This window comes from Amblyomma mixtum, chromosome 7, assembly GCF_055824585.1.
Source record: "Amblyomma mixtum isolate Tamu chromosome 7, ASM5582458v1, whole genome shotgun sequence".
Classification (NCBI taxonomy): domain Eukaryota; kingdom Metazoa; phylum Arthropoda; class Arachnida; order Ixodida; family Ixodidae; genus Amblyomma; species Amblyomma mixtum.
In genome coordinates, this window is record NC_143018.1 from 15,160,173 (window position 1) to 15,175,044 (window position 14,872).

The 14,872-nt window shown below is 48.3% G+C and overlaps 1 protein-coding gene across 1 annotated transcript; it reads right to left on the reverse strand.

The window, feature by feature from the left end:
• Window positions 1-3,456: 3,456 nt before the first annotated feature.
• On the reverse strand, window positions 3,457-4,545 carry LOC149335094 (kelch domain-containing protein 3-like). The gene has a single exon (XM_089553873.1). The coding sequence runs from the start codon at window positions 4,543-4,545 to the stop codon at window positions 3,457-3,459; it is 1,089 nt and encodes a 362-aa protein (XP_089409999.1).
• Window positions 4,546-14,872: the final 10,327 nt, after the last annotated feature.

Below are 14,872 nucleotides of genomic sequence, written 5' to 3' on the forward strand. Positions count from 1 at the left end.
ACCGCCCCACGTGACAACTCTTCTCTAGGATATATGGACACTTGGTCTAAGAAAATCACTTGACTCAAAATACTCCATTGTTCAAAGCCCTTGGTGATTCCAAGGCATCAGTTTAAGCATCTGGTTATTATACGACTATTATACGAAAAACTTACTCAATCCAGTGAGGACGCAAGGGAAGGAAAATGGGGGGCTCGTTATGACATCCATGTGAGGGAAAGCAACAGTCACCGAAACCGAGGAAAGTATCGGATATTTTTTTTTACTTTTTAAATGAGAAAGCATCTTATTTCTCATTATCACAAAAGCCAGCGTCCGTCGCTGTCCATGACACGAAATTTCTGTGGCATCCATGCTCTCGCATGACATCAGCAGTGGACCATAAGAAGCAGAAAAAAATAAAACTTCCCCCGAAGGTGCAGGGAATTGAACCAAGGGCATTTATATAGCGAGGTGAGCACGGACTTCATAAGCCATAAAACTGCATTACTTTTTTCGTATAAAGCTGAACCCTGTGTAGCGTTTCATTAGTACTGTATGCCAATGAGTAGGTGTGTCATTAGAAAGGAAGTAATCTTTAATTTACCTCACCACAGAGCTCACGAGACAATGCTTTCCCATTCATAGCACGTAGGAAGTTTTAAGTGCCCTCCTTGTCTTTTTAAATTTGTGATGTTGGTAAACGGGGATTAACTGGGTTATGAAGGCTGGAATATGATTCGGAAGAAAGTAGAAGAAAAACAAACGCATGCCACCGATGGGATCTAAACCTATGACCTGTATGACTTGTTGCCACGTACGTGATACGATGCCCCAATGTTCTACGCTTCGACAAGTGCATGACCCATTTTGTCTTTGCCGGTAAACATCCCTTTGTTATTTTATCCTTGTTATTTTAACGTCTTTTTTTTTGCGATACAAAGACACTCACGAGGGCTGCGCGAACCTGATAAGGACTGATACTGTCCACAAGCGGCAGGCTACAGACACAAAGGGTTCGCTAACAGCGCACCGTTCTCGATTGGCCATCCTTCGCCACCGTAATGAGCAACGAAAACACATCTTTCAAATCTCAGCGATCTGAATAGGCGACGTCAGCAAGGACGCGATAAGCCAACGCCGAAGCCTGTAGGGCAACCCGGCACAAGGTCAATTACTGGGAATGGTCCACGAAAGCCAAATGTATTCCTTTTTTCGGAAAGAAGAGATTTGTTTTTCATAGATATGTTGTGCTCTAAACTGACATTCACAGGAGGAAGGAGAGACGACAGGACAGAACCCTTTTTCCTAGGGATTACGAGAAGGCACTTGATTCCGTCGAAACCTCAGCAGTCGAAACCTCAGCAGTAGTTGCGCAATCAGGGCTTAGAAGAGCCTTATGCAAAAATACCGGAAGGTGTCTATAACGGCTGCACAGCTGCCATAGTCCTCCATAAAATCAGCTATAAAGGAAGGGTGTCAGGCAGGGAGACAGGATCTCGCCCATGCTATTTACCGTCTGTTTACAGGTGTTCTGAGGCCTGAATTGGGAACAGTTGGGGATAAGAGATAATGGGGAATGCCTAATTAATCTGGGACCCGCTGTTGACATTGCCTTGGTAAGTCACTCAGGAAATGAACTGCAAAACATGATCAATCTGTTAGACAGGCAGATCAGAACGATGGGTGTAAAAATTAACATGCTGAAAACCAGAGTAATGTTGAACAGTGTTGCAAGGGAACAGCAGTTCACAATTAGCATCGAGGTGCTAGAAGTAGTAAGGGAATGCGTCTACATAGGGCAGGTAGTGACCGCTGATCCGGATTGTGGGAACTAACTAGAAGAATATGATTCCGGTGGAGCCCATATGGCAGGTTCTCTCAGATCATGAATGAGAGTTTACCAATATCCTTCAAAAGAAAAGTATAGAACTGTATCTTACCACTACCCACCTATGGGGCAGAGACGCGGCGGCTAACGGAAAGGGTCCAGCTTAAGGACAACGCAGCAAGCTATGAAAAGGGAAAGGATAGGCGTAACAGTAAAATACCGGAAGCGGGCAGAGTGGGTGAGGGAACAAATGCGGGTTAATGACATCCTAGTCGAAATCAAGAGGAACAAGTGGGCTTGGGCAGGGCATGTAATGCGAAGGCAAGATACCGCTGGTATTTAAGGGTAACGGAGTGGATTCCAAGAGAAGGCAAGCGTAGCAGTGGGCGGCAGAAAGATAGGTGGGCGGATGAGATTAAGAAGTTCGCGTGAAAACGGTGGTTGCTGCTGGCAGCGGACAGGGTTAACTGGAGACATGGGAGAGGCCTTTGCCCTGATTGGGCGTAGTGAGGCTGATGATGATGACGATCGCAGTCTTCACAATATGAGCCCGGCACCAGGAAAGCGCATTGCCACCCTCCTCCTCCTTACTTCCTCGCTTTGTTGCATCCGCCTTTGGACCATCAACAATGGTACATACGCAGAAAATATACTAAGATAACGAAACTATTACCATCAGAACGATCGAAGAAAATCGCCATCTTTAACTACGATGGACGTAACGGGATAAGACACGACACAATAGAATAAGTGCACCAATAAATGTTGTGCAGAGAGTTCGATTGTTTCCTAAGTGCGTGCTACGTGCAATGCGACATTTTCTGGGACTTTTGATGTTTCTTCGCGGAAAATACGTTCCACCGTCAGTAAACTGAGTAGATCTTGTTTGAATGTGACACGTGTGACGGGGTTACGGTGATACCTTAGGATTGCCTCCCATACACAGCTTTACATTGTTACATTTACATTTACATTTACGCTGGAGGTAATGCGCATTTCAATAAAATTTTGTATGGTGCCAAATGCCGACCCCAGTCGGAGTGTTAATTCTTGTCCATATAGCTCATTCACTCATATGAATGTAGATCCAAAAACAAATGTAGATCCATTCGTGTGAAACTGAATTACGTCATGAGTGGATTCATTGCATTGCAACCAATCCATGTTTGGCACTGTGGTCAGTCAGTGGTGCGATTAGCCACAATGTCGTGCGTGAACAGTAATCTATTTTGACAAATCGGCATATAACACTGCCATGACGTCATGCGCGATGTAACTTTGTTCTTACCGATCAGCCTAGCGCACCGTCATGACGCCATACGTTACGTGTAAGCTCAAACAATAAGCGGGATGCTTTGTATGTCATGTGTTAAACCAATGATACGAACACCACTTAAACAGCAAAGGTGGCCTTAAAAGCCGTCACTGTAAACTACTATGTGGCACTGGGGCATGAATAGTAAGACAAGACCCTGACGACTTAAGTGTTAGTGAAAAATAATAAAGCAATGCATGCACACGTTTCCCCATAAGACCACGTATCACAAAAACAGCCATGCTACAGTCGTCATCAACACAACGCGACCGTTGTCCGTTTCTGAGTCGAAAGCGTTTATTTTGAACCAAACGCAGCGTCGGCCCGTAGACTACGATGAGCTCGAGGTGCTGCAGTTGGCCATCATGGCGCGGATTTCGCTCCCATTGATAGGTGGCAGGCGGGCGACCTCCAGGCCTGCATGTATAAAAGCCAGTAGGCACAAGGTCTTCAAACTAGGTGCGAAGTCCAACACGTGCATATCTGTCACAGGCTCGTCATCAAAGGGGGATATCCTAACCTGCTGCCTATCCCGCTGGGTGTGTCTCTGTCGCAAACCATTAAACACAAACACCCTGTCGCCAACTACGCAGCAGCCATTAAGCCTTCTTGCACAAGGTCCTGAGCCACATGGTGTCACCCGAGTCCAGCACGACTTATCGGGGTCGTACCGGTGCATGTCTGCGAAGTCGGTGCCATGGTCGAGGTGTCCACCACCAAAGATGTACATGTGTCCTTTATACACGAACACAGAGTGGTCCTGGCGTGCCTCGGGGGGATCGCCTTCGACTTGCGGGCGGACCCATGTCGAGCTGGTCGTTTCCAGATAACACACAGAGCGGTCGTAGCGGCGGCCCCATGCACCATCCGCCTTGCCACCCCAAATGTACATGCGGGTCCCAATGGCAGACGCCGTGTGGAAAAAACGCGAGTCCTCGGAGGCTTGCCCAGTGGTGTCGACACGATGCCACACCATTGTGTTCAGATCAAGGAACCACACATGCTGCCAGGGATCCCTATGCAAGCCACCGAAAATGTACATCCGGGGACCCACCATGCACGCCGAGTGGCCGAAGACCGTTGTGGGGACATCACCGCGCACCTCGGGACGGCTCCATGTCATCGTGTTTGTATCGAAGCGGTAAACGGCGCGGTCTGATTCCCCGTCATCAGTGCCGCCCCAGAGGTACGCGCAGTCGCGATAGGCTACAACGGTGTAGCCGTTAAGCTTCACCGGCCCGCCGTCGGGCAGTGGCTGCGTCTGGACGAGATCCCAGCGGTAGCATTCGGGGTCGCAGATGTACACGTAGATGGGCATTCCTCGTTCGTAAGTGTAGAAGCAATATATCTTGCCGTTAATGCAGACAGCCTCGTAGACACTCACTGGGTCCGGAACGCCTTTCACCTGCCCCGTCCACATGCCGCTCTGATAGACGCTCGCTCTTTGGAAGGATGCCGGGCGTTGTTTTTTGCCTGAGAGCACTGGATATTAGGCTGATGATCGGTAGCCCTTGCTTCTTTTTCTTCCTTCAGGCCCTTCTTTCTTTTCATACCATCCATTATTTCCAAAGCGGTCAGCAGCCGTTAAAACGATATTCACATGCGTTTTTTCCAAATTATGCTCATACAGATAAAGCCGGGAGATTATTCAGAGCGGGAACCCTTTTTCGCGGCATTACAGTATATCGTGAAAAGATATTTTTCAAGAGTCACTCATTCATCCGCATTTCAATCTGGCAGGCGAGGTGTGGGAATTAACGTTCGATGAGAACACAGTGATGTAATTTTTTCCATAAACTTTGTTGTTGTTTTTTTCACGGCTGGGAGCATTACTTCGTTATAATTAATGCTACCGTTTTAACAGCTGCAATTATTTGTGAAGACGCGGCCATATTTTCGCATTGCTCCGGTGAGAAATTATTCTGCCGCTAGGCCGCGTGCGCTGCACATGCGGGCAAGTTGAATCAATAGAATCTTTTCTCCCATCTTGCCGGTGGTTCGGACTTCAGAGAAATATCACACTTTCGAGGTTAGGCCTCCTTGTGTCACTCCCAGTTCTCTCGTTCAGTGCGAGCACCAAGGGATCCGCGTCAAGTAGGTTTTGTGGGTGCCTTCACGACTGCACAATTGCAACTGGAATGTTACCATGTTAGCTGTGTTCAAAATTCTTCCACATGTCTGAAAAAATGTCTTTTTTTCACCAATGCTTATAATTTTTTCCAGTGTCAGTCATTTCGCTATTCTACTTTTCCGCCTGATGCATTTTTTCTACTAGCAATTGCCTATGTGATTCTTCTTGGCACGCACCACCAAACCTTGCATATCTCCCCGTGTGGATATGTTCCATGTTCACTGAGATCAGCAATAAAAACTGGATTCAGATGTTTGAAACTGGAGTCTCTAGATTGGTACGTATGCCTAGGAGGAGGAGAAGGGATAAACATGGAGGAATGGATAAGTTGTGAGAGGGAGTGAGGTGGACTGCTAGTCCAGAACCCTAGACCCTGGGGGAGGGACTAGTGCTCGTTCATTATAGTGGCCATTGGGCCTGCATGAACCGACTAGCTGCTGTCTTTGTAGCTGACCATCAGAATACTGGCAGAAAAGACTCTTTATGGCAATGAGAAAGGGAAGAAAGATAAACGACAAGACGGCATTCTCTTTTCTTTAGGAGGGTATATGGAGGATATGTTTGTAGGCTTCTTGACAAATAATAATATCAGAATCAGAATAAGTTTATTTAAACGAACAAACAATGCATGCCCATATTTGTTAAATACAGGAGGAGGTCAAAAGCCAAAGGCTACACAGGAGACCTCATGTTAGAAACTTTAAAAAAAAATGGACAGATAATCACGGAATACACAGGCAATAGGCAGTAGGCAACACGAGGCGCTTTTATATGCTGCCTCAATACCGTACCTTGTGCGGTTATTTGGCCTTATTTTATGCCGTGTTACAAACATTACTTCCATTCTGCACGGCCGTGTCTTAAACCGTCTCACATCTGCAGATGCCAACTGGGTTGCGTCTTTTGCTGCTATGCTTTTGTCTGCCAACTCTAAGATTTATACGGACCAACGAGATGCTTGGAGAAAAGCATTAACTGACCCTTACTTTAGAGTTTCCGGAAGTGCAACCGATATTAAGAATTTCGATCTTGTCCTGTACCTTTTGCAGCCTCGGCTGTTGGTCCTGTTTTCTTCGCGCATGTAATTGTTGCTACACGCTGAGCTCTGCCGCCAAAATTTTTGCGATAATGTGCCGGTTCAAGAGAGAGCATAAAAGTAGAGGAAAAGCAGGGAGTCTAACCAGAAGGGCATTCCGGTTGGCTACCCTGCACAGTAAGCCAATGGGACAACAACGCGATGATTATACTTCGTACTAACTATTTTCAAAATGAAAGCATACCTCAATGTGCAGTACAATCGACAGCTGGGCCACTAGGTTGCATAGTGCAGGAAAGAATAGAAAAGAGAAAAAGTGTCGTCAGCACATGTGGGTAGCAGGCGCTGAATATATCATTAATTGCCCAGTGGGAAACCGTCATGCCTGTGCGAACATTTTTCTTCCGTGCGGAGCGCTCATGTATTATGTCTCGCCCCCCGTGTCACGCCCCACAGTGCCAGCGTCGTTCGGCCGCCTCATCGTCATCGTCATCATCAGCCTGACTACGCCCACTGCAGGGCAAAGGCCCATGTCTCTCCATTTAACCCTGTCCTTTGCCAGATGCACCACCGTATCCCCGCAAACTTCTTAATCTCAGTCACCCACCTATCTTTCTTCCGCACCCTGCGACGCTTGCATTCTCTTGGAATCCATTCCGTAACCCTTGAAGACCAGCGGTTATCTTGATTTCGTACTACTTGCGCTGCCCAAGCCCATTTATTCTTCTTGATTTCGAGTAGAATGTCATTAACTCGCGTCTGTTCCCTCACCCACTCCGCCCGCTTGCGGTCTCTTAGCGTTACATCTATCATTTTTATTTACCCAGCTCGCTGCGCTGTCCTTGACTTAAGCTAAACCCTCTTTGTTAGCCTCCATGTTTCTGCCCCTTAGGTGAGTACCGGTAAGGTACAGATTCGGCCGCCTACGGCGTCATCGACGTCATGGTACACCGAATGCCAGGGGGAAAAGAGCGCAGCTTTATTTGAGCAACGCGTATTTATACAAATGGCTTGGACAGCAGCGTATCGGCTGTTGCGTATCAGTTGTACATTTCGAGGCCGCACTGCGCATGCTGTCCCTCACGCATACGATACATCTTCCTTCTTTTGGAAAGAAAACTAAAAACAACAACAAAGCAAAGTTGCAAGCACAACATGGGCTCAGTGCACAAAAGAATAACTTAAGACATTTGCTGAAAGTCTCTCCCGTATTCCAAGCGTCGCGGGGGTGCACGTTGTCTCTGCGATCGTCTTAACCCAGGAGCGCTTGACACTGCATCACCATCAGATGTCACTGGTCGCGGCTGCTGCTGCGGCGTTCTGTCCTCAATGGTGTCATCGCCGTCGTCGTCAAGTTCACTCAGAAATGTTTCTTTCGTAGACATGAGATGTTTTCGATTGCGACGCAGAAGTCTGCCGTCTTCTGTTAGAACATTGTAGGACCTTGGTTCAGCGCGGCGCTGCACGACCTTTGCTTTTTTGTCCCAGACAACTTTCTTCACGCGCACAACGTCACCTTGTCTCAGGGGTGGTAGGGGTTGCCGGTCTCTCTTACTCTGGCGATGCTTGGCAATATGCAAACTGGGACCTTCTTGAGTGTCTGGTAGCGTTGTTCGTAGCTTTCTGGCCTGAAGAATCTCTGCGGGTGCCGCAGAACCTTCCAGTGGGGTTGTCCTGTAAGCGAGCAAACCAAGCCAGAAATCTTTATTGGCTTCAGCAGTTTTCTTTAATATTCGCTTCACCACCTGTACCCCCTTTTCTGCCAGGCCATTCGACTGTGGGTATCTCGGGCTAGAAGTAATGTGCTGGAAATCATATTCTCTTGCAAATGCAGCGAACTGGTAGCTTGAAAAAGGGGGTCCGTTGTCTGAGCATACCTCCATTGGTATGCCATATCTAGCGAAGATAGCGCTTGTTGCTTGAATGACAGTCCTGGCCGATGTATCCTGAAGTAATTCCACCTCCGGAAAGTTTGAGAGCGCATCGTAAACACAAAGATAAGGTCTACCCCCAGAGTAAAAAATGTCGATTCCTACTCGGTACCACGCTTGCGTGGGCACTGAGCGCATCTGCAGCGGCTCACGCGGCTGGCTGTATGCATATTTCCGGCAGACTGCGCATTTCTGGACAAAGGCTTCAATGTCACTATTCATGCCTGGCCAGAATATCGCTTCCCGGGCTCTGGATTTGCATTTGCTTATACCCAAGTGGCCTTGGTGAATTTTTTCCAGAATTTCGTGCTTCATGCTAGTGGGAATCACCACTTTGGAACCCTTTAACAAAACGCCCTGAACTTGCGAGAGCTCGCCAGTAAATGGCTTCAGCTGGCCTTCAACCGGTGCACCTTCTCTCAGACTTTTGAGTACACTGCACAGATATTCATCTTTGTTTGTCTCGGCGACCAGTCGAGTTAAAGTTCTATGGCTCACGCGAGACGAAACTACACTCACGGCGTGTACTTCTGCATCTTGGCTGTCGATGTCGGTCTTGTCACAGTTGAGTGAAGCCCGGGACAGCATATCGGCCAGGAAGAGGTGCTTTCCTGGAACAAAAACAATCTTGATATCGTAACGAAGCAGTCGCAGAAAGAAGCGTTGCAGCCTTGGCGGCATGTCACCAATCGCTTTTTGAGATATCGCTATCAAAGGTCGATGATCGGATTCCACGATAATGTGACGACCGTATGTGAAATGATTGAATCTTTCACAACCGTACACAATCGCCATGGCTTCTTTTTCTATCTGCGAGTATCGCTGCTGGGTTTCCGTCAGAGCTTTAGACGCGTATGCGACCGGCTTCCACTCATTATCGTGAAGCTGTAATAATGCAGCACCTAAGCCGTTTTGCGATGCATCGCATGAAATTTTAGTTTCTTTTGCAGGGTCGAAAAGTGATAGGAGTGGTTGTTTACTCATGCTGTCGCAAAGCTGGTTCCACTCTTTGGCGTGGTTCGCCGTCCATTCAAACACAGCTCCCTGCTTTAGCAAACCTCGTAGTAGTGCTGTCCTGCGCGCCAACGATGGCAGAAATTTGCTGAAGTAGTTTGCTACGCCGAGCATTCTTTGCACTGCTTGTTTGTCCTTCGGCTCAGGCATTTGCGTCATGCATTGTATCAATGAGTGGCTAGGTCTTACTCCCTCACTGCTGATTGTGTCACCTAGGAATTCTATTTCTGTCACGCCAACTGTGCATTTGGTCGGGTTGAAAGTCAAGCCAGCTCGTTCTGCCGCTTCTAACGCTAGTCTCAGCCGGTCATCGTGCTCTTTCATCGATTTGCCCCAGACTAATACGTCGTCAACGTACACTCTAACACCTTGTAGTCCATCGAAGATTTCATTCAGAATCTTTTGGAAAACCTCTGAAGCAGATGAAATCCCAAAAGGTAACCTAAGAAAACGGTACCGCCCGAAAGGCGTTGCAAATGTGCACAGTTTTGACGTTTCCTCGTCCAGGGGTATCTGGTGGAACCCGGCGTTCGCATCGAGGCGCGAAAAAACAGTTGCCCCGGTCAGCTCCGCCTCTATGTCTTCTCGCGTTGGCATCTGGTAATGTTCTCTTTTAATACATTCATTAATCTTCCTGGGGTCCATGCATACCCGAAGTTTTCCATCCTTTTTTCGTACTATCACAAGAGGGCTTACCCAGTCAGTGGGCTCCGACACCTTGGAAATGATTCCACCCTGTTCCATGCGTTGCAGCTCTTCCCGTAGTGGCTCCCGCAAGGCTAGTGGCACTCGTCGCGCTGGCTGCACTACCGGCACGGCGTCATCGCGGAGTACCATATGGTATCGACGCTCAACGCAACCTGTGCCGCTGAACAGATGACGGAATTCGTCCACCACTGTTTGTGTTGTATCTTGAGACACGGCGTGCACTTGCCGCGAAAGGAGTCTAAGGCGTTCGCAGGCTTGAAGGCCTAGTATCGCTTGCCCTTTGCGCACAATGAAAAACTGTAGAACGGCGTTGTGACCATTAAGCTTCACTTCCGTAGTGATCGTGCCAAAGTGTTGAATTTCGCTTCCGCCGAAGGACCGCAATGTCGCGCAACTGGGCTTCAGCGGTGGCTTTGGCAGCATCTTGTTTAGGACACTGAGGGGAAGAATATTGGCTTGTGAACCGGTGTCAACTTTCATGGACACCGACAAGTTGCCAACTTGTGCTTGAGCAAGCCAATCGCGCTCACGAACAGTGTTTCTGACAGCCACGTTGAGTACATCGAACTCTTCCTCGGAACCAGTGAGCTCACTTATTTGCTGCTTTGCTTTACAGCAGACCGCAAAGTGGTTTTTCCGCTGGCATTTATAACAAGTACGACCAAAAGCAGGGCAGCTTCGCGGTGCGTGCGTTCGTGCGCAGCTTTGGCAGATATAGGCGTGCTGCCTTTTACGATGGGTAGAGCTCGTTTTCTGGACTGGGTCGACCTGATGATGGTCTCGTTCCCATATTTCCTGCTGCGCCGCGGCTGCTTCGGCAGCCTTGCAGATCTGTTCTGCTTTCTGGAGGGTGAGCTTGTTATCTCTCAATAACTTCTCGCGTATCTTGTCGTCAGTTATACCAAAAACAATTTGGTCTCTGATCACTGAATCGAGTGACCCGGCAAAGTTACAAAGTCGTGCTTGAGTCTTCAAATCCCTCAAAAAGTGCTCGAATGGCTCGCCGGGTTCCTGCACTCGCCTCCTGAATAAGTAGCGCTCATATACTTCATTGCTCTGGGCTGCGCAATACTCGTCAAACTTTTTGATTACCGTCGCGTAGTCACTGCTGCTTTCATCTTCCAAAAAAGTGAAGGTGTTAAATACCTCAATTGCTTCTTCACCTGCGGTAGTCAGCAGTAGCGCTGTTTTCGTTGGCTCTGGTCGAGGCTTTGCTGTTTCTGTCGCCGTCAGGAAAAGCTGGAACTTCTGCTTGAACAGCTGCCAATTCTTTGCGATGTCCCCTTTCAGGTGAAGTGCGTTCGGTGGCCTTAAGAAATCCATTTCGTGGCTTATTCCTTCGGTCTGCTCGTCGGCGTTAGCCACTTCTGACACCATGTATCGACGTCATGGTACACCGAATGCCAGGGGGAAAAGAGCGCAGCTTTATTTGAGCAACGCGTATTTATACAAATGGCTTGGACAGCAGCGTATCGGCTGTTGCGTATCAGTTGTACATTTCGAGGCCGCACTGCGCATGCTGTCCCTCACGCATACGATACACTTCCGCACCCTGCGACGCTTGCATTCTCTTGGAATCCATTCCGTAACCCTTGAAGATCAGCGGTTATCTTGATTTCGTACTACTTGCGCTGCCCAAGCCCATTTATTCTTCTTGATTTCGAGTAGAATGTCATTAACTCGCGTCTGTTCCCTCACCCACTCCGCCCGCTTGCGGTCTCTTAGCGTTACATCTATCATTTTTCTTTACCCAGCTCGCTGCGCTGTCCTTGACTTAAGCTAAACCCTCTTTGTTAGCCTCCATGTTTCTGCCCCTTAGGTGAGTACCGGTAAGATACAGATTCGGCCGCCTACGGCGTGTGAAAACGTAGATTCTCGATTAGTGAACCACTCCACTCTAGGTTGCGTCAGCGTGCCTGAAGCCCGGGGCTGAACAACAAACAAAGGCAGGAACGCGTCTATAAAAGAAGAGCGCTTTGAACCAGTGGACGAAAGTGCGCCACTGTGAAAGCAAATATTTTCGGGAGGGAGTGGTCTTATAATGTGCGACGCCCTTCTCTGAATGTAGTTCTTACTTGCACATACTATTGACAACGATATAGGTTAGAATTTTCCGTTCACGATGCGGGTAGTCAGGCTTTGTTAACACCAAGAAACTGATCGGCCGCGTACACACACAGCAAATCGCGGATTCAGTTTTCCGTGTAGCTAACTTCCGCTTTCCTTCGGCGGATATGTCACTGCCTGTCCGGCCGGCTGTACTATTTCCTGCGCAGAACTTATTCTTGGTCTTCAATGCTTCCTGCTTCACTAGATAAGCGTCCCCCCCCCCCCCCCCCGTCCTCCCGCAGAATCTAATCGATTTAAAACCCCTCAATGAATCAAGTCACTTAATTTGAACTTCCGGGGTTTCCCAGTTCCCCTGGCGTGCTCCGGGAGGACTGATCCTCCCTATGGTTGAAAAGCCGTGGTCACGTGCTATCGATCACTTTTTCATCCCGCAGCGGCCGCCGGCATCATCACTGTATGCAGGACACACACTTTGGTTGGTTTTATTAGGCTGCCCACAGCGGAGCTGTGACGGGGCAGTCTGCCGGATAGTGACTGCGCTTTCGTGCTGGGGCAATGCCGAGCTTGCGCGGTGCTTAAAGGTGCAACGTCATAGCAGGGAAAAGGAAGAAGACGTCCGAAGTTCCATGCTTTGGTTGCACAAAATCGTCCGAACAAACTTCAGTAGTAATCTTTTTGGAGAACCCCTGGGAGGTAAGTGGTCTTTCTTCAGCGGACGTTCGTGTCATACTTTGCAAAATGTTCTGCAAAGCGCGTGCAAGTGAAAGCTTTCTTTGCAGTAAACTACGTTCGGTGTGGCTGTAGTTTGACTCGTGCGTTCAGGACCTCGACATGAACTCTACGTTTCCATTTGTTTGAGCCACGCGTTTTTCGCTGTTCGCTGTGTAGGCCTTGCTTCCCTAAAATAATGATTTGTGCGCATGCCAGTCAAGCTCCAGCAGCTTTAAAGTTGCGTGCATTGCCAAACGTATCACGTGTAAAGCGTCATGTACAGGAGTGAACAGCACTGCAGAGACCACGGCTGCGGCGGATGGAGCGGCTGTGGGTCCGCCCCACGGCGCTGATATCTCGCCCGGACTGATGACAAACTTCGGCCTCGCTCAGGCGCTGGTGCTTATCACGCTTACTGAATTTCCTCTGCGGTGTTTGGCTGCTCTGCTGCTGCTGCTGGTCGCGACGAATGGGAGCGCGCATCACAAAGTGTCCATGACAAGGCGCTGGCGCACAGTAGCGGAAAAGGCAGACGACAGCGTCCGCTTACGTCCGCTTGATACGCTACAGCGCGACAGCGCGATATCGGGATGGCAATGCTAGTTTTAGTCGCGCCGTTGTTTCGTATTTTCTCTACACTGAAGGTTTGCTTACCTCGCGTTGCGAACTCGGCTGTGCGATGTTGTCTTTTGTCTGACGCATCAAATGATGCATTGCAATCGGTGAACCAGAGCAGGCTTTATTGCTCCATGAACCGGAAAGCATATTTCAAAGGGCTATTTGGGTTCAGATTCTGAGTTGTGAAAGGCTACCGGGACGCCACTAAGTATATTGGGCTCTTTCGTTTGCTTACTGAGTTGTACCACATTGCAATAAGTAAAAGTGGAGAGACCACAGGCACTGGCAGAACGGCGTATTGATGATGCCTGGTGCAAGTGCCTGTATGCGCAGTGCGCCCTTCGTAATATCGCTGTCCTGTTCATCGGCACATTTCCACGAGACATGGAGTTTTCTATACAAAAGCCGCAAGTGCCCGCTCTTTGTTTGACTCGTTCCGAATCACCGATTGGAATACGCTGTTAGATGCATTAGACGGCGAAAAACTTCCTGCAGACGAGTTCACTACTAAAAACAAACCAGCCTTTCTTCATTGTGGAGAAAATACGAAACGTCGGTGCAACTAAAACCAAACCGTCCTTATCTACTTCAAAGCTCAGTAATTTGACGCCACACAGCTACCCGCGTACACAACAGTTATGGACAAAATAATTCTTGAGCTGGAAACCGTTTGCGAACTGGAAACCGTTTGCGAACGCAATTTTTTCATATGATGTAAGATTTCACTATAGCGATCAACATATCTGCAGGTAATCCGATGGCAGTATTGGATTTTTTCTTCTATTAACTTTTTTTCTATCTTAGTCAGAGTTGCCCATTGGTTTTCTATGGCAGTCTTAACTATTCGATGCGTTCGATGGAAACGCTTTAAAAGAAATATTTTGCTACTTATGAGCAAAGTGGACCATTGCCTTGAATGTTTCCATAAAAGTGTCTTACATTTTCTTAAATTTCAAAATTTTGTACGAGAATGTTAAACATGGCTTAAGCAACTACACGGCAGGGCATGTCCCGGACACTTTGCGATGCGCGATTTTCAAGTGGATTTCAAGAGAAGGCAAGCGTAGCAGGGGCCGGCAGAAAGTTAGGTGGGCGGATGGGATTAACAAGTTTGCGGTGATACGGAGGCCGCAGTTGGGAAATAACAAGGTAAATTAGACGGACATAGGAGAGACCTTTGCCCTGCAGTGGGCATAGTCAAGCTGATAGTGATGATGATGATGATAATAATGCTTCCCGAGGTAGCAGTGCCTAGCAGCCACTTCTGGCTCCGGAGCTGTGGTCTCTCAGCTTTTGTTCATGTCTGTACATAAATCTTGAAACAGCAATCGCGTTGGGACATGCTTCGATAAAGAACTTGGCTGAGTGCAGTTTCAAGACTAAAACATTTCGATTCTACCATGGCATGCCCTTACTGCAATCAACAATCCATTCTTGTGCGCCGTGCAATGCGCTCGAATGCAGCGAGCTTTGGGATGACTGCTTTACCTAGCCCGACTCAAGAAACTGCCACATTCGCCGAGCTGAG

Bases quoted from the DNA above. Each gene is read 5' to 3' on its own strand.
- LOC149335094 (XM_089553873.1), bottom strand. From the start codon at position 4,545: ATGTGGACGGGGCAGGTGAAAGGCGTTCCGGACCCAGTGAGTGTCTAC.